The sequence below is a fragment of the Abrus precatorius genome, unplaced genomic scaffold (assembly GCF_003935025.1).
Source record: "Abrus precatorius isolate BTA unplaced genomic scaffold, Abrus_2018 Scaffold2, whole genome shotgun sequence".
In the NCBI taxonomy this organism is placed as follows: Eukaryota; Viridiplantae; Streptophyta; class Magnoliopsida; order Fabales; family Fabaceae; genus Abrus; species Abrus precatorius.
This window is the reverse complement of record NW_020874362.1, coordinates 22508428-22526878: the sequence shown is the minus strand read 5'-3', so window position 1 is coordinate 22526878 and position 18451 is coordinate 22508428. Positions and strand designations below refer to the sequence as shown.

The following is an 18451-nucleotide window of genomic DNA, read 5'->3' as shown; positions in this document are numbered from 1 at the left end:
GGTCATTCACATTGGCCACAGCGCCATTTACCATTTCTTTTATACAACCCATATATGTCACATATATATTATGGTAAATGCCGATCTTGGAAAACTTTATTAAACATAATAATTGTAAATGGCATTTTTTTTTAATATTAAACGGGGTCAAAAACACAAATGGCATTTTCTTTTAAAAGCAAAACCAATGCCATCAATCTCTTGCTAAGTCTATATACTTAATATAAAAAAATTAGGTTTTGTGATGCGTATTTAAATTTTTTTAAGTAAAATCCTAATTCCAACGTTATAAATAAAAAATATCATTAAAAGATCTAATTTCATTTCTGTTACGAATAGTATATGTTGGATCAGAATTATCCAAATACGCGTGATCTGGAACAGAAATGTATACACCAAGGGAATATATAATATTCATTAATAAAAATTATCTAGCTCCCTTCTCTTTGTCTTATCTGTAAAATCTATATCGATATTACCCATGCCAGATTTTTTTTTTCCCCTAACTTTTTTTGGATACGAGTCATGCAACTCATATATGTTAACTTAGAACGTTTCATATATTAAGATATAATAAGAATTGTCAACGACATTTATTAACACAACCAATGCCTTCAATGATGTGACAATGGACATCAATTTGAAGTCAAAATATACAGCTCCCTTCTATTTGTCTTACCCGTTGAACTTCATCAATATATTACATTGATTCAGTCCTGGAAAGCTACATAGGAAGTAACCAAATCGTTTCCCCTCTACTTCTTCTCACGCCCCTATTCCCACCTTACCCAACTGTGCCCTATCATTCATAATATAAAGTTTCAAAAATGCTCAGAAGAAACTACATCAACTGAAGTTTGCTTGACAATATAGCAGCGGCATGCCATTCCCAGGGTACCCCTTTTGAAAAAGTACGTTGTTACAAATAGTTTACCATGTACTTCATAATGTATCTTTAATTTCCAACTTCTAAAGCAAAATGAATTATAAATGGTAAAAATAGTAAGTATATAAATATGAAAGATTTATGTACATTATGTTGTTTTATTCCCACCAATATTAGAATTCGTGTGCTTGATGAAGCTTGTACCATCAACATGCTCAAACTCCTCCATTTTTTGACGGGGCCTCATGTATAGGGAAGCATGACATGATGCTATGAAAAGGGTGCTTTAAACATAGGAAGAAGACATCTACAAGATCATCAACAAGGGACTCAAGCAATACACATACTCAACATCTTGTTATATCATATGTTATGATGGCATCATCATCCTCCAATAATTCTCAAGAGAGGCATGAAGTGTTCCTTAGTTTTAGAGGTGAAGACACACGGAAGACTTTCACAAGCCATCTTCATGCTGCTTTCAAAAGGGTAGGGATCAATACCTACATAGACTACAATCTTGAAAGAGGAGATGAAATATCAGGGACGCTTCTTAGGGCCATCGAGGATGCAAAGCTCTCTGTGATTGTGTTCTCAAAAAACTTTGGTACCTCAAAGTGGTGTTTGGATGAAGTCAAGAAAATAATTGATTGCAAAAAAACAAGGGGGCAAAGTGTAGTGCCTGTGTTTTATGACATAGAGCCTACCTGTGTACGAAATCAAACAGGAAGCTTTGCAACTGCATTCGCTAGACATGAGCAGCGATTTGTGGATAAGCCAAACAAGGTGCAAAAATGGAGGGATGCTTTGAGAGAAGCAACCAATCTCTCTGGGTGGGATTGCAACATTGATAGGTAACTGACATCTCTGTCTTGAATCTTTCAGTAGGCTATGGGTTGGTTTAGATATCCAGTTTATTTAATTACCTATTTAATTTTTTAAAAATAACAGTTTATGTGTCATAAATTTAACAACAAAATTTATTAAAATAAGCTGTTCATTTGATAAACTATTATAAAATATTTAATGAAATAAATTGAAAAAAAAAATTATCAGAGTCAAATTATTTTCAGAAATTATAAATAAACTGTTCTAAATATTTTTTTGGTAGAAAAGCAATAGAAACAAGCTAGCATAACTTTTTGTCCACATGAAAAGTACTCTCAATACTTGACGCCCTATTGTAATAACATATTTATCATTGTATAAAAAACCATGCAGACCCTGTTAATATAGAGTGAATATAAATTACTTTGTAAGACTCGTAAAAGTTTATTGAATAATAAAATTAATATTTTAAAAAACTGTTATTATTCCTCTGCTTGATTGTGATAAAAACAATCTACAATTAGGGATTTGTAACATCATAAAGTTCATATTTTTAAGGTATCTTTCTGAAATCAATAATTTATGAGTGTCAATTATCTCACGTGTTATATGATCACTAACTATTTTATCAATGTCTTAAGAATGTTTAATTCTTTACTTACATTATCAAACTCATAGGATCAAAAGTTGAAATCCGGCGGAAATGCAATTTTAGTTCATACTAAATAAAAATTTACCAGCTCAACTTTAAATATTGTACGTTCAAAGTTTCCTTTTTCTGGAATATCTAAGATACTTGTCATAAATCAAATTCCAGTTTGAACACATAGTTCAATATCTCAAGAACTGTGAAATTTTAAATTTTGGGCATAACAAACATGCGCTTCCCTTTGAAACAAAAAGCAATACTCATATTTATATGATCAATTATTTGATGATGGGATTGTCTTTTTAATATAGACTTCTGAGTATTTGATATGGATACAATAATGCAGCAATTACATATGTTTTGTAATATATATGTCACGTAGTAAAAATTAATTGTATATATACGTTGGAGTTAGTGTTAACATTTCTTAATAGGTTGGAATCTGAAATTGTTGAGGAAATTGCTATGGATGTGTTGCAAAAATTAAATCGCGTATATGTTGGAGACCTAGATCAAGAAATTGCAAAGTACGAGCAACTAGCGAACCATCAAATGCGATATTTTCAAAGTACACCCCACCCAGCTCATTGGCAAAATCATCAAGCAACTGTCAAACACATAAGAAAACTTCAAATGGAGAGGCATCGACGTTTGCTTCGCATACCTCCCGATATGAACTCAGAGCCCAGCGATTCAAATGCAAACAATGACTTCTACGGTGTTAATTGGTCTAATATATTTAGATATTCATAATTTATATTTTCTATATGTTATATTTATACTAATTCAAACTATGCATGTATTCTATGTATCAATGTGCTCTAAAGCTTACTAATTCAGTTGCACTCTAAATATATGGTGTGAAATGTGCATGTAACGGTATTCCCAGATGTTTCTTTATCAAATGCCAATGAGGCTTGAATTCTTTAAGAATTTTTATGCATGTTGTGAGAGTTTCTATAAGTCATTAACTTTTGACGTGGATTTTTGTTTTTTTTTTTTGGGTAGGATTAACTTAAGTTTTACAGTATAGAGATGGCAATATACCGACAACATAATTAAGGCTTAAGGAATTTTAAAATCAACATGTTAATAATATCCCGGTATAAGACATGATGAATAGTAAAGTACTTAAATAGACATGCATTTTGATAAAATTTATGTAAGAGAACCTGAACCTTGACTTATTTAGTTGGTAATTTCCTCCTCCTTGTTGGTATATTTTGTGGGTATCCTTTGGGTCCAAATCCAAATGGATCTGATGGAAGAAAACCAAAAGTTGAAACAGCTGAGATAGGCTTTTCAAATTGGTGCTTATATAATATTTGTGTACAAACACTCGAGAGGGAAATTTTAGGTACTGAGCCTCACACACGCACCAAGACAATCATCTGAATCCATTATCAGCACTTCATCTTATCTTCCTGAAGATGGTGGTGGTGACACATCTCTCAAGTTGGGGTTAGTTTATCTTATCAACTATCATTTAAAGCTAATTCATGTGAGATTCTTTAAACGAGGCTGTCCAAATTCATTCTTTAATTTATTAATTTTTATGACCTTTCTAGAGTTCTTCTAAGCACCTTAATATTTTAAACACCTTTTTGGTCTCCCAGTTTTTCTTTTTTCCTCTTTCAACTCCCAAATACTGCTCAGCAGCCAAAAGATTTTTAGCATGTCTGCTTAAGATTTTGAAAGGTCCAAAGCCATGTTCAATAGTAGCTCGATATACTGGATTTAAAAAAACAAATATATTCTTATTATGTGCAATTGTAAAGTATGAAAATGGATTCTACAACAGGACTAGAATTGATCTAATTAGAAGTGAAAGTAACATTGTCTCTCAATTCACAATATATAAATATTGTACAATTGATTCTAATGAGTAAAATCTAACAATTTTATTAAATAAATGTGTAATTATATAAAGTAAAACTTATAGAACTAATTACTTTACAATATATACTTTTAATTTTGTATATATTTTCTTGGTTTTTGAAGAGTATCGTTGTCCTTAGAAATTGAAGTTTGGATTATTGTAATAGCCGTAGTTGATGAAGGTTACTCATTTGAGTTCATCTCTTAATTTTTGTGGCCTGCAGGTTACCTCTGCTTAAATAAGCAACATATTGGATATACTACTAAAAACTATGGTTGAATTAATTTCAATCTATTTTCTTGCATAGAATCGACATATATGTGGGGATAACATTTTTTTTTCCTATAGGTTCAATTGCTTTGTTTCATTCATGGTCGGTTCAATTGTTCAAATGAATTTCAAGGGCCACAAATTTATCAATATATTGAGTTCTTAAAAAATTATAAATATACATATACTTCTTTCAATATAATCACCATTTCAACAGAAAGAATGAAAAGTACTTTTTGGTGAGAATTTATATTTTCTTATTTTAGAAAAGCATTTTTAAAATAGATGCATATAAAGATAAAAGTCAGTACAGTGTGAATTGTAATGAGGCTTTGTTGTTTATTTTGTTTAAAATAAATCTGATTTTCAGAAAAGTGATTAAACTTTTAATATGATAACTAATTTTGAATACAAGATTCATTATTTTTTTAAAGACATAATATTTGTTTATAATTCAAACAAAAAAAATTGTCATTTACTAATAAATGTTAAAAGTTAGAATTATTTATCTTAGTTTAATAGAAATTAATTTATCCGATACATGTTTTATATGTTTTAAATTATATTAAATTTTATAACTATTTGTCTAATTAAATATTTTTCAAATCATGTTAATTGATGCTCAAGAACATATATTAAAATTAACCTATAATATCTAAATCAGTACTATTTGAAATATTAAAATAACATATAATATATTTTAATTTTAAAATTAAAATTAAAATGATTTTCAATTGATCCCTTTTTTCTCGGTGTTCTGTTTTGTTTGAATTAAGAAATTTTGGTTCGTATCTGTGAGGTATAGCAAGCTATAAAATAATATATTAATAAATAATATTTTTATAAATTATTTTATTAAAATATTTATCAAATTTATAAAATGATATTTTTATTAAAACTTTAAAAATAACATAATATCCCAGTTTAAAAGCTTCTCTGAAAATAATTAAAAATTACATAAAATAACCATCCTTCTGATATCCCAGTTTGACTACATTAAATAAGTAGTTTCAATATATAAAATTTTTAATTGGACAGGTTCTAATTTTCTAAATCCACACATTTACAGAGGTAACAAAGAAAACACCTATTTTTAAATGAAACAAAAGGTAACCTGATGACAAGTGAGCGTTACCTTAAAATGCTAATATCTTTTCTCTTAGACTCTTACCCTGCTTTCCACCTTATCCTCTTCATCCTAAGACACTTCGAACCAGTATCCACTTCAACGGGCATAAAGCAACAAGAATGTCAAATTGAAGATTAACATGAATTCATTGTGACCATCTTCTCATCAATTTCCCATACAAATTCCTCCCAATATATATACACACAACAAAGTACCTTTGACAATGGCCACAAGCCCTCCTCCTCTGCTTGTCTCTACCAACATAACCACCACCAACCACCATGATCAACACTTTAGCCACACGCGCCTTATCCACTTGTTAAACCAATCTATTGGTATGGCTCAGCTTAAACAAATTCATGCCCAAGCGCTACGCACAATTGACGCTGACCATCCACAAGCTCTCTTTCTTTATAGCAGAATTCTTCATTATACTTCTCTTTCTGATCTCACCTACGCTACTCGTGTATTTCACCACTTCTCTAAGCCCAATTCCTTCATGTGGAACACTCTCATACGAGCCTACGCGCGAAGCACCAACCACAAAGACCACGCATTTGAGCTTTACAATGCAATGATGATGGTGGAAGAAGAAAGTGCTGTTCCCGATAATCACACCTTCCCGTTTGTTCTTAAGGCTTGTGCTTACACTTTTTCTCTCTGTAAAGGAAAACAGGTGCATGCCCACGTTTTTAAACATGGGTTTGAGTCAGATACACACATTTGTAACAGTTTGATTCATTTTTATGCGACATGTGGGTGTTTAGATTTGGCACAGAAACTTTTTCAGAAGAGGTTTGAGAAAAACGAGGTTTCATGGAACATTATGATTGATTCTTATGTAAGGGTTGGTGAGTTTGACGCTGCTTTGAAAATGTTTGGTGGGATGCAGAAGGTGCATGATCCTGATGGTTATACAATGCAGAGTGTCGTTAATGCTTGTGCTGGTTTGGGTGCTTTGTCGTTGGGTTTGTGGGCACATGCTTATCTTCTGAAAAAGTGTGCGAAGAGTGTGATTGATGATGTTTTGGTGAACACTTGTTTGGTGGATATGTATTGCAAATGTGGGTTCCTGGTAATGGCTCAGCAGGTCTTCGAAAGCATGAAATATAGAGAGGTAAATTCATGGAATTCAATGATCTTGGGGTTTGCAATGCATGGTAAGGCTGAGGCTGCATTGGAGTATTATAACCGAATGGTGAAGGTGGAAAATTGTGTGCCAAATTCTATCACTTTTGTTGGTGTATTGAGTGCTTGTAACCATAGGGGCATGGTTGAAGAGGGGCTTGTGTATTTTGACATGATGACTAAGGAGTACAATATTGAACCAAGGTTAGAACATTATGGATGTCTAGTTGATCTTTTTGCTCGAGCTGGGAGAATTGAAGAGGCTCTAAACTTGGTATCAGAAATGCCAATCAAACCGGATGCTGTTATATGGAGGAGTCTTTTGGATGGTTGTTGCAAGCAACATGCAAGTGTTGAGTTAAGTGAAGAAATGGCAAAGCAGGTGTTTGAGTCAGAGGGGACTATTTGTAGTGGTGCTTATGTGCTTTTGTCAAAAGTCTATGCTTCAGCTAGTAGGTGGAATGATGTTGGATTGCTTAGAAAATTAATGACTGATAAGGGTGTGACTAAAGAGCCTGGTTGCAGTTTAATAGAGATAGATGGAGTGATTCATGAATTTTTTGCTGGGGATACCACTCATCCCCAGAGTGAAAATATATATTTGTTTATGAATGAAATTGAGGAGAAGCTAGAATCAATAGGGTATTTACCTGACTACACAGGGGCACCTTTGGTAGATGAGATTAATAATGGGAAAAAGAATAGTCTAAGGTTGCATAGTGAGAGATTGGCCATAGCTTTCGGAATCTTGAACTCAAGACCTGGCATGCCAATAAGAGTGTATAAGAATTTAAGGGTGTGTAATGATTGCCACAAGGTTACTAAATTAATCTCCAGAATTTACAATGTGGAGATAATTGTAAGGGATCGTGCTCGATTCCATCACTTTAAAGACGGTACCTGTTCTTGTAGGGATTATTGGTGATAAATGCTGGTGTCAGGGCTATAATGATATATACATGTGTTGTTGAAAATCTTATATCTTGATGACATTGAAGGACTAGGGAGATGTAATTGCTCAGCTCATGCCTTAGTAGGAGGGTAAAATATAATATGATCTACTGGGTGGATAGAAGAGAGAATAAAACACGCCACCTTTCATTTTGGTGCATAATTCTATTAATAATCAGCGTTGTTTTATCTCAACTGTTTCTCTAATATCCAAATTTCTTATTTAAGTATTTCCGCATAGGGTTTCTTCTATCTTACAAGACAAGAATGCACCAAAATAGCATACTGTTTGTAGAATGATGAGTGTCCAAGCGTATCCTTCATGCACCTATGAATCATCACTTTGTGATTGACATGAATCATTTCATAATGATTTAGGCCAACAACTTAAGACTAGTGAAACATAATTATGTGCCGACCATATAGACCCCGAGACACAAATTCAATAAATGAACAGAACATAAATTGGTTTAATATAGATTTTCACATTGTTGAATTTTCAAGTACCTTATGTCAACCTAGGACATCATCATGGTACGTAATTTATGTGATCCTTTTGCATCCCCTCGTTTATCCTATGAGTTTTGTTGTATCAGCTTTAATTCCAGCTCACGTTCAAACAAAAAAAGAAAACAATGGCTTTCCAACTCAGCTAACGATGTTCACGGATCTATCCTTTCGACTTTCGTGATTATATAATTGAATGGTTCTGTATCATCGACTATCCAGGTTTTTCTTTTTTTTAATAATCCTGAGTTGTTATTTCTGTGCTCAAGTAAGGTGCAGTACACCAATAAATATCTGACACATTAGTCTGGCAACTACACATAAGTCAACTATGATAATTGGCTTAATAAATTTTTTAATGTTTTTTAATAACTATTTATTAAAAAAAAAAATTTCTCAGATTATGTTTTATATTTAAGTCAAATAAAATTAATTTTTTTATTTTTAATTTATCTATTTCATTTAAAATAGAGATAAAATTAATTTAAAATAGAGACAATCAATTAAAACGTAACTCGTGTCACGAGTTTCGTATATAATAGAGACGAAAAAGTTAAATAAAAATTTGAATTTAAATAAATGAGTTGCGGTAGGAAAAAAGAGAAAATTAAATGAGTTGTGTTATATGAAATTTGTAGAATTATGAGTATCAATAGTAAGAAGTGAGAAAAAATTAAATGAGTTATACTATGTGAAAAGTGTAGAGTTAGAGTACGAGAATAATAAATGATATTATTAGTAAAAAGAGAAAAAATTAAATGAGTTGTATTGTGTGAAAAGTGTAGAATTGTCTAAAAATAATTAAATAATAAATAATATTGATATTGGAGAGAGAAAAGAAGTGAGTTGTAAAGAGTTACAGTAAGAGTAGAAAAAGAAGTGGATTGGAAAGAGTTAATTCAAATTTTCATTTTATTATTTTTGTCTTTATTTTATACGAAACTCATAAAATTGGTTATGTTTTGACTGATTTTGTTCTTATTTTAAACAAAATAGATAAATTAAAAATAAAAAAAATTAATTTTGTCTGACTTAAATATAAACATAATTTAACGTAGCAAAAATTTATTCTAGACAGAGAATATTTATATTTATTTTATTTTAGTAAATAGTTATTAAAAAAAATTAAAAAAATCATTAAGCCATGATAATTAGCAGTTAATTAACAATATATCAATAGTTTATCAACTTAGTACAATTAGATGCATCGTATTTGTTGCCTCGCGAATCTATATACTCGAGAGCCTAAAGTTCGAAGTAGAAGGTTCAAACCATGATATACACTCCCCGTATTGGGATCAACACATTGGCTTTTAGTAATGTTTTGAAGTGGTCCACTCCTTTCCAAAAGTAGCATTGATTTCGAGGTAATTTAGTAAGTGTTAATGATGGCCACTCTTTTTCGTTTTCGTTCTCTTACTTCTAGTAAGTAATAGGCAATTGCTTCAATAACCAATCAATCAAGTTATATGTACACCATAGTTTTACAAAAAAATAGGGAGAAAACTTTCAATGGATCAATTGATAAATTGATGGCTTAAAAGTTTTAGGATAATTGATAGAATCTGCGTGACCAAATGGTCTAAGTATATTTCAATTCTTGCCACCCCCTATTCCAATAAAAACAATTTAAAATCAGCACAGGGTAAGTAAATTTGTGCATTTTCCACCCTTCAAACCTTAAAATAATACATATCAAATTATGAATATGTTTTCTTACCTAACAATTTAAACTTTTTAGTTCATGATATATACATATATGTCCACACTAAGATATTTAAAAATCCTCTTGCATAAATAACTATTTAGATTGATCTATAATTTCTTTTTCTTTTGTTTCTGCAGATTCTTTGGATCATTGACAAATAATATGAAGCTTATTGCGTCGATATGATTTCGAAATAACGATAATATGAACTAACACGGGTAAAGTAATTAAAAATTTTAGAGAATTTAAAATTTAAATAATATCATTTAAATTTTTATTTTTTTAAAATATTTTATTGAGATATATTTTTGTTTGAATAGAATAATTAAATTACTTACATTAAAAAAAATTATCACCATATTTGACAATATTAATTAAGAATATAAAATATCAAATATCAAATATAAAATTAACCAAAATTAAATAAAAATTGAATGGAACACACTATCAATGAAAATATGATAATTCTAAATTATCACCCTTTTATTAGAAATTAAAATTCTTTTATTTTAGTCTATTAAAAATCTCCACTAAAATTCCTAAAATTTTAAATTCTTTCAAAAATGAATTACTTGAAATATCTCATCCAAACATACTCTCTGAGATTTCCCTCCTTTAAATCAAAATTTCCCTTCAAAAACCAAACACAAACGTCTGAAGCAGACATTATAAATGATTATAAAATGATTCTAATTTCTGAAATTTCTATAGGATTAAGAAAAATGAGCCTCTAATTTTCTGATAAGAGTTGTCTATACAGGGGATACACCTTAAAAAATGTAAAATAGAATTACAAAAAAGAGAGGGAAACAACAAAATACCTGAGTCCACATAAATAGGCCATTATTAAACCTAACGTTAATAAACAGGAAGCCCAACAAAGATTTCCATCTTCATCAGAAAACCATTGGACACCACTTAATAGACCTCATATTGCTGATATGACCCTTAACAGGGAAATTTTAAGGTACCTCCACTGGACCTTGTTGAATTTTTCTTTATAAATGCAATGGACTCACTTGAAAAAGGTGGAGTTTTGCAACATATTCTTAACTGTTATCACATAGAATTTGAATCACGCTTTGCATTTCAACAGATTCATGACTCCAATAATCTAGCTTGTCACAGTAGACCTTGCTCCTCAAAGTCTCTTGCCACTGAAACATCAGAAAAAAAGGTAAATGTTAAGGCAACAAGATAGCATACAAGACAAACCTAACCTTAAAAGGAAGAAGAAAAAGAAAGGGAATGGAACAAAAGTAATTAAAGTCTTATGTGTAATTTAAGTAACAGAACCAGCATCACAGGATTGTGATAATTCCTTCTTAGAGTTTGCTTTAGCATACAAAATAAAAGCTAGAGATGCAACTTCCTCACTTCTCAGCCATGAAAAGTTAATCTAAAGTGAGAATTGTTCATATCTTGTAGCATTAATTTTGTGACAATTGACGAACCATAGCTGAATTAGTCCACCATAACATTAATTTTTCCTTCAAATTACTTCTTCGTAACAGTTATGCCATTTTACTTCCAAAAATCAATGACACTAAAAATATTTGAAACTGATTTTCCATGAAGTAAAGCAACACATATAGGGATTTACTAATATATACACCCACTTAATTTTTAGGAAGAATATATTAGCAAGTTATAATTATAATTTTCTTGAAATACACCAAAGGTGTACCTTACTAGCATACTTCAACTAAAAATTAAGTGTGTATTAGTACCCACGGTTGCTGTCGTACACTTAACTTTTTAGAAAAAGTACACATTAGAAGTTATAACTTTGATTTTCTTCAAATACATCTAAAGGTGTAATTTGCTAAAATATTGCTTCTAAAAACAAGTAGGTATACATCAGCAAACCCTATATATAAAATCTGAACAACAGCTTGAATGCTTGATACAAAGAACATATATTTGCCAAGAAAAAAGATCACACTGAACTTTTATTTCACTAAAGAGTTATTATGAAATTATCAATATAATCCCTACTTCTTCAACTTGAATAACTTCAACAATTTCACTCAACATCCATTAGAGCAGTTTGATTTCAGACTCAATAAGAGCTTTTGGTTCCTTCTCGTTTTAGGCTTCAAAACATCTTATCGATATAGCACACAAATTTGGTAGGAAAGACAAAAGGAGAGAGAAATGTACAGCCTAGCTAGAATTACAGTTTAATCAAATCTCCAATACCACATTACTATCTTTTCTAAATTTTATATATTCACAATTTAATCTGCACTTTAGACAAAATAGTAGCCAAACAAATACACAGGTTTCAATTAATAATCAAATTTTCACAACTATATTTACCCAATATCGGCAACTGCCATACAAGTCGCATCAAAAGGAAAAATATAAGAGTATCAATTTGCTATTTTTATCTCCAAGATTTTAGCACAAAGAATTTATCAATTCCCCATAAAAGTCATTCTTCAACCTCAGCAAACAGTAAGTAAGTTCATCAAATTATGTAGTACAACAATGCATGTGAAATAGTAGATTCATTAAGCATTCACGAGAATGACATTTGAGAAAACTGACCTTTGGACGAGGGAAGAACCAAAACAACCTGCATGGTAACATTGTTGGGAGGAAGCTGCAAACGAAGAGGATAGAGTTTTCCATTCAAAGGACTTCGAGAACACACAATAACTCCCTCAAGCCCCGTCTCTTCCTCAAACTTCCTAGTCAAGTCCTCAACTCCATTACCTTTGAAAATCAAAGAATAACCCTGCACATTCTCATCATCCACATCTCCATTTTCCTCAGCAACATGATAGTATATAGTCCTCCCCTCCATCTTCGGCGGTGAACCCACATAGGAATCCGTTGACTACAAACCCAACCAACAACAAAAGATAAAACCATGACATGTTTAGTTCAACTTAATTCTAAAGAAATAATCTTTTATTTTTCAAAATATCCTACTGAACACTAAAACAGAACCGATTATTCCTTCAAAATAAACGAAACCAACAAGCTGCACTAGTTAATAGCATCAAATTCGTCCACGCCACTAGTTTCATTTTCTAGAACCAAACTTAAATTCACTTTTAATTTCGCAAATTAACAAGTAATACGCAACAACACAAAAGAACCAAATTTTCTGATCTAGATCTTCAGTTACTCCTCAAAATTATACTCGTACATTTTAATTCTTGAAATTATAAATCTTTGGTTAACTTTAAACTTTATATAAAATTATTTTTTTCACTTTATTTTACAATTATTGCCCACTAAAAAGTTCCTCTGCAAAGTTAAGAATTAATACAAAAAAAAAAAATCAAAAGCTAAAATGTATGACTATGCAATTTTAAATACTAATTAGAAATTTACTTTACAGTAGTAGAAGCTACCCTGATGAAAAGATAGGGACTTAGGGATAAATCCGTACCTCTTGTCTTGAGAAGTTAGCAGATTTGATGGAAACAGCAGAAGGAGTGGAAGATTCGAAATCAAGAGAATCGGAGTGAGGAACAGGAGGAGGAGCAGGGGACTCAACATGGATCTCAAGAACATCAACATCCCAAAGGATCCAATCCTGTGTGGACGTCCTGTGCGGGATATCGTGCGTAACAGAGTTCCTCCAAGGTGGCAACCCCCCATTGGCTCTCAGAAAGTTACCGTAACGTGTCTTCAGCTTCACCTGAGCACCGTCCCTCACAGGCTCCCACTCCACGGAAGAATCAAGCCTACGTGGCAGACTCTGAACGACTTTGCGTCCCGTCACGCCCAACAGTAACGGCTGGTTTGACGCCGTTAGGTACTTGCCGTAACAGCTCTTGAGTCTTATGATGTTGTCGTATTCGGGTATGAGCTCCACCACCCATTTTGCGTTCTTGGAGGATCCGTTTCGGTCTTGGGTCACTGATTCCTCGTCTTCCTCCGCGTGCAGGTACTTGTCGTGGTGGCTCCGGAGACGCACCGCCTTGGCGCGGTGGAACAAGTCCATGCCTGACCTGAAGTTGTTCGAACTTGTTGTCTGCATAGTTAAGTTAACGATCAAGGGTAGCTGACAGAGGTTGTTGATTTTATTGGTTCAGAGTGTTCGGATCGGAGATGAATGTAAGCGGCGACTTGGGTTGGGTTTGGGTATTTGTATGTTAGGAAAAAAAGTGAAAAGGGAAAAGAAAAAGGTAAGAAAATGATACTACTGTTTTTGTTTGTTTTCATGGTGAGTGTTGTGATTTTAAAAGAGGAAATTCTGTTTACTTTACGTTTTTTCTTAAAAATATATTTATTCTCCTTATTTAGTTATTTTGCTGACATTTTAGGTATATTTACGCGTGTTTGTTTTAAATAATTATTTATTTTGTTATTTTTAAAACAAATTATAAAAAATAGGTAATTAGTTTTAAAATTAATCTCTTACACAGATGAATTAAATATAAAGAAGGTATATTTAATTTTTCAAAAAGTATTTTGAAAACACAATAAAGATGTATGAAATAAAGAGGGTAAGGGTATTTATTAAGATAAATCCTCTATCTGTAGCTTGGGGATAACAGTGATTGTGGCAGGTGTAAGACGAGAAGAGCCAGCGAGACAACGCGGTTGGTGCATAGTTGAAGTTCCGTGTGACGGTGGCCAGAGGGAGCCAGATAGAGGGGGCAAAAATCGGTGTTCCAAGAGAATATGTGTTTTATTTTAATACTTTTTATTGTTTCATAAAATAAATATTAAATAAAAAAGATTCATGTCTTTTAAAAAATATATAAAAATATTTGTAAATATAAAAGCAAGATTATGTAAAATTATTTGAAGAATATATTTTTTAATATTTTAATATAAATTTAAGAACACATAATGAAAATTTAAATATAATATATTTTCATTAAAAATAAAATTAAATATATTAATAGCATTAAATTTTATAATATTTTATGATTGAAAAATATATTAATTATTAAAGGCATAGTATTATAGAAGAGAAGTAAAATTTAATTTTTTTTATAGGGTTAAATGATAAAAGAAAATGTATAAGTTTAATTTTAATTTTTTTAAATTTATATAATAAATTTTTGGATATTTCTTAATAATACTATAAAAATTAAATAAAGTTTCAAATACACATATATATATATATATATATATTTCAATTTTATTGATTTATTAAAAAAGTACCAAAAATTTTAAAAATTAAAGATACTGAAGAAAACACCTTTTCTTCCCCCTCTCTTCGGTGGTTTTGTACGAGGCCATTTGTGTGTTTATTTAATGCTCTTAAAGGTAGAGCAATATCCTAATCTACTTAAAAAATGAGACATACATAATCTTCAAGTTACGGTAGGTATTATTCTTTGTTAGAAAATATATGTAGTCATCAATGGTATTCAACGAGGGATAAAGCTAATTTCAATTTTCAGTTTATAATATAAATTGTATTCGTTTAATTTGTGAGTATCACTAAACTATTATTAATGTGACATTTTGTCTTCCAAGTGAGAAGCGTTGAATGACCATGATTCAGTCCAAATGGGCTTGGACCTCGTCTATCTAGATCAAATTTCTTGGATACCTTAATATATGACTACCTTAAATTATTTATTTGTATCTATAAATTGGGTTGGTATTTTTCGATACACTTATATTTGGAAAACAGAAGTGATGATTCTATCAAATTTTTAGTGAAATGTCTATTTCTATCATTCTAGGATTTTGAATTATATCAAATTAATTTTTTAATTTTCAGTTTTTAACTTCTAATTAACTTTTCAATTTTGAATTAAATTATTCGCTAATTACTGAACAGGCCAATATATATGAAACAAATAAAATATAAATTTTGTTAACCTCAGTCTTTATGATTAAGGTTAAACATTTTTACATAATTTTTTTACAAAATAAATATATTTATTATATTAAATTATAAAAATATAATGAATATTTTTAATAAAATTTTACTATTGTTTATTTATTTTAGTTTAAAAAAACTCATAAAATATAATAAAAATCATATAACTACCGTAAAAAGTATAATGTTAGTATATTTTAATTAATGGAAGCATGTTTCCTTAACTACAAATCATGTATTTCTATTTATTTCCCTCACTTCCATTATTTTGATTACGTCCATGAGTTTGTTTTATGTTTGAAATATTATTTTCTTTTGTTTTTCTTATTGAGTATTCTTTAGAAAATAATTAGTAAAATAAATATTTATTATGTATTTATTATTTTTCTTATTTTCCTTTTATAAATAGAGTTGATAAGAACTTCTAAATAAAATCAATAAAATATATATTTATTATTTTGTATAATTTAATTAAAAATATTTTATAAAAAAACTAAAAAATCTATGATTATTAATTTTAAAGGATGTGTAGTATGTGACAACTGTATAGTAAGTGCAGATATTGGATTGAGTAGTGTAGTTCCATCTTAGATCCTTTACAGCTAATAATTGTATCATATTTTTATTAGAGTTTTGTTAAGAGGGTCCACTACTTAAAAAAATGAAAATGAATTACTTTTGTTAAAACAATATGCTGAGATAAAAAAAAATTAAAAATTATACATCAATAACATTTTTTTGATAATTTTTATTCAAAATTTTCCAATTAATATATTTAGAATGTGGTAAACATTTAAATTTTTTTATTAAGCCCATTATAATAATCAATCTGCTATACATAGGCTTGATATTTGAGTATGTTTGGCAAGAGATTTGGATTAGTTCTAAATTTATTTGACTAACCAAAATGTTTGTTTGATTAAATTGTATTTATTTAATAAATATTCTTATTTTATATAGTATTTAGACTTATATATTTTTACTGTTTTATCTTTATTGTCATATTATAAGTTCTTCTTTTGTATTTTTATGTCATTTCACACATAACAATTAATTTTACAAAATATTTTTAATTCAACAATCAATTAACTTATCAACTTCTAATTAAATTTTATTTTACTTATTTATTAATTTTACCAAATATATTCTTTATGTCACCATTGGCATTATTGGTATAGTGACTCAGTTGAGTTTTGCTTTATTAAAAGATGTTACCATTCATAAAGAATGTTATAAATGTTTTTAGCATACTTTTTTTATCTCACTTTAATGTATAAATAAAATAGTCTAATTTTAAGAATGGATATTCCGATACTAAATGCATCGACAGTTACTGCCGTATAAGAACATATGACTCGATGTACAATTTTAAATAATCAACCTATAAAAATTATCTTTAGTTAAAGACTACTGCTGACAGAAAGGATTCATAGGATCCTAAAAAAGATTTTATAAAAGAAAAAAATAATATAAAAAAATAAATAAAACTTTTATTATAAGTTAAAAATGATTTATCTTTTAAAAAATTAAATAAAATATTTTTCAAAAATTATAGAAGTATAATTTATTTTTAATTTATAAAAAATATGATTTTTATCCGTTTTTTTTATAAAGACTTTTCTAAATTGTCATGATAAATTGATTTCTTTTAAAGGCTCAGAGAATTCTGCAGCGTTAAGCAACGTGTTTTTCCTTGTTAGAAAAACGACTTTTCTTGGTAAAAAAGAAATGCAAAAGAAGAGGAATTCTATTTATACATTAGCTTATAAAAACAAGAGAAAAAAAGTATAAGATAACGAGTAGTAAAATGAAAAAAAAAAGAAGAAGAATTGCTTTATAAATAACAGGTATTATTTTATTTTATTCCAAATTCATTTAAATAGTTATTTTTATAGGTCCTACGTACCTAATATCCGTCTATTAATTAAAGTTTAATACAAATCCTTTGCCTCTAAATCAGATAAAACACAAATTTTCAGTCAATTGAATTATTAATTGATAAACTACCCAGAACATGCAAAACAGAGTGGACCAGTAAAACCAACAAAGGGGAACAGAAGTATGAAAGCAACACACGCACCTGAAACGAAGAAACGGAGGAGGGCGAAGCAAGTTGTTCGGAAGCCGAAATCTCATGATCGGAAGCAAAAGAAGAAGCAACACTGTTCTTCTCGAAAGGAAAATCCACAGGCTCAACACTCCACAAGATCCAATTATGAGTGACAGAAGGGTCATCGTGAGTGACGGAGTTCCTCCACGGTAACGTCCCACCATTGCCTCTCAAATACTTGCCACACCAGCTTCTCAATTTCACGTACAAACCCTCCTTTATTGGTTCCCACTCGTATTTCCAATCCAAACCCGCGTCGAAATTGGCTTGAACCACTTTGTTTCCGGTAAAGCCAAGGAGAAACGGCGCCTCCGTTGCCGTTAAGTAACGCCCGTTGTAACTCCTTAACCTCACGTGTTGGGTCTTCCCTTGTACTAGTTCCACCTCCCATATTGCTTTTCTTGTTGAGCCTTTTCTGCTTTGACGGAGTTTGTCGTGGTCTTCGTCATCCACTACTAGGTACTTGTCGAGGTGGCTGCGTAGCTTCACGGCTTTGGCTTTGTTGAAATACTCCATTGCTTTGGGTTGTTATTTTGGGTATATGGGATATGTAAGTTTTGATGATGTCCTCAAAAGGTATTATTTAATCGTATTTAATGT

General features: G+C 30.4%; 3 protein-coding genes across 3 annotated transcripts; 2 read left to right on the top strand and 1 right to left on the bottom strand.

Annotated features, from left to right (window-relative positions):
• Positions 1-843: 843 nt before the first annotated feature.
• Positions 844-3264, top strand: LOC113858127 (TMV resistance protein N-like). The gene is made up of 3 exons (XM_027490611.1): positions 844-911; positions 1140-1740; positions 2798-3264. Exons 2-3 carry the CDS (start codon positions 1259-1261, stop codon positions 3114-3116), a joined length of 801 nt encoding a protein of 266 aa, XP_027346412.1. The 5' UTR covers positions 844-911; positions 1140-1258; the 3' UTR covers positions 3117-3264.
• Positions 3265-5687: 2423 nt separating this feature from the next.
• Positions 5688-7985, top strand: LOC113858734 (pentatricopeptide repeat-containing protein At1g59720, chloroplastic/mitochondrial). The gene has a single exon (XM_027491470.1). The coding sequence runs from the start codon at positions 5865-5867 to the stop codon at positions 7692-7694; it is 1830 nt and encodes a 609-aa protein (XP_027347271.1). The 5' UTR covers positions 5688-5864; the 3' UTR covers positions 7695-7985.
• Positions 7986-10646: 2661 nt separating this feature from the next.
• LOC113858452 lies at positions 10647-18451 on the bottom strand. The gene is made up of 4 exons (XM_027491114.1): positions 17822-18451; positions 13342-13929; positions 12489-12780; positions 10647-11092 (listed from the first exon to the last, which is right to left on the bottom strand). The coding sequence occupies exons 1-4, from the start codon at positions 18365-18367 to the stop codon at positions 11058-11060; spliced, it is 1461 nt and encodes a 486-aa protein (XP_027346915.1). The 5' UTR covers positions 18368-18451; the 3' UTR covers positions 10647-11057.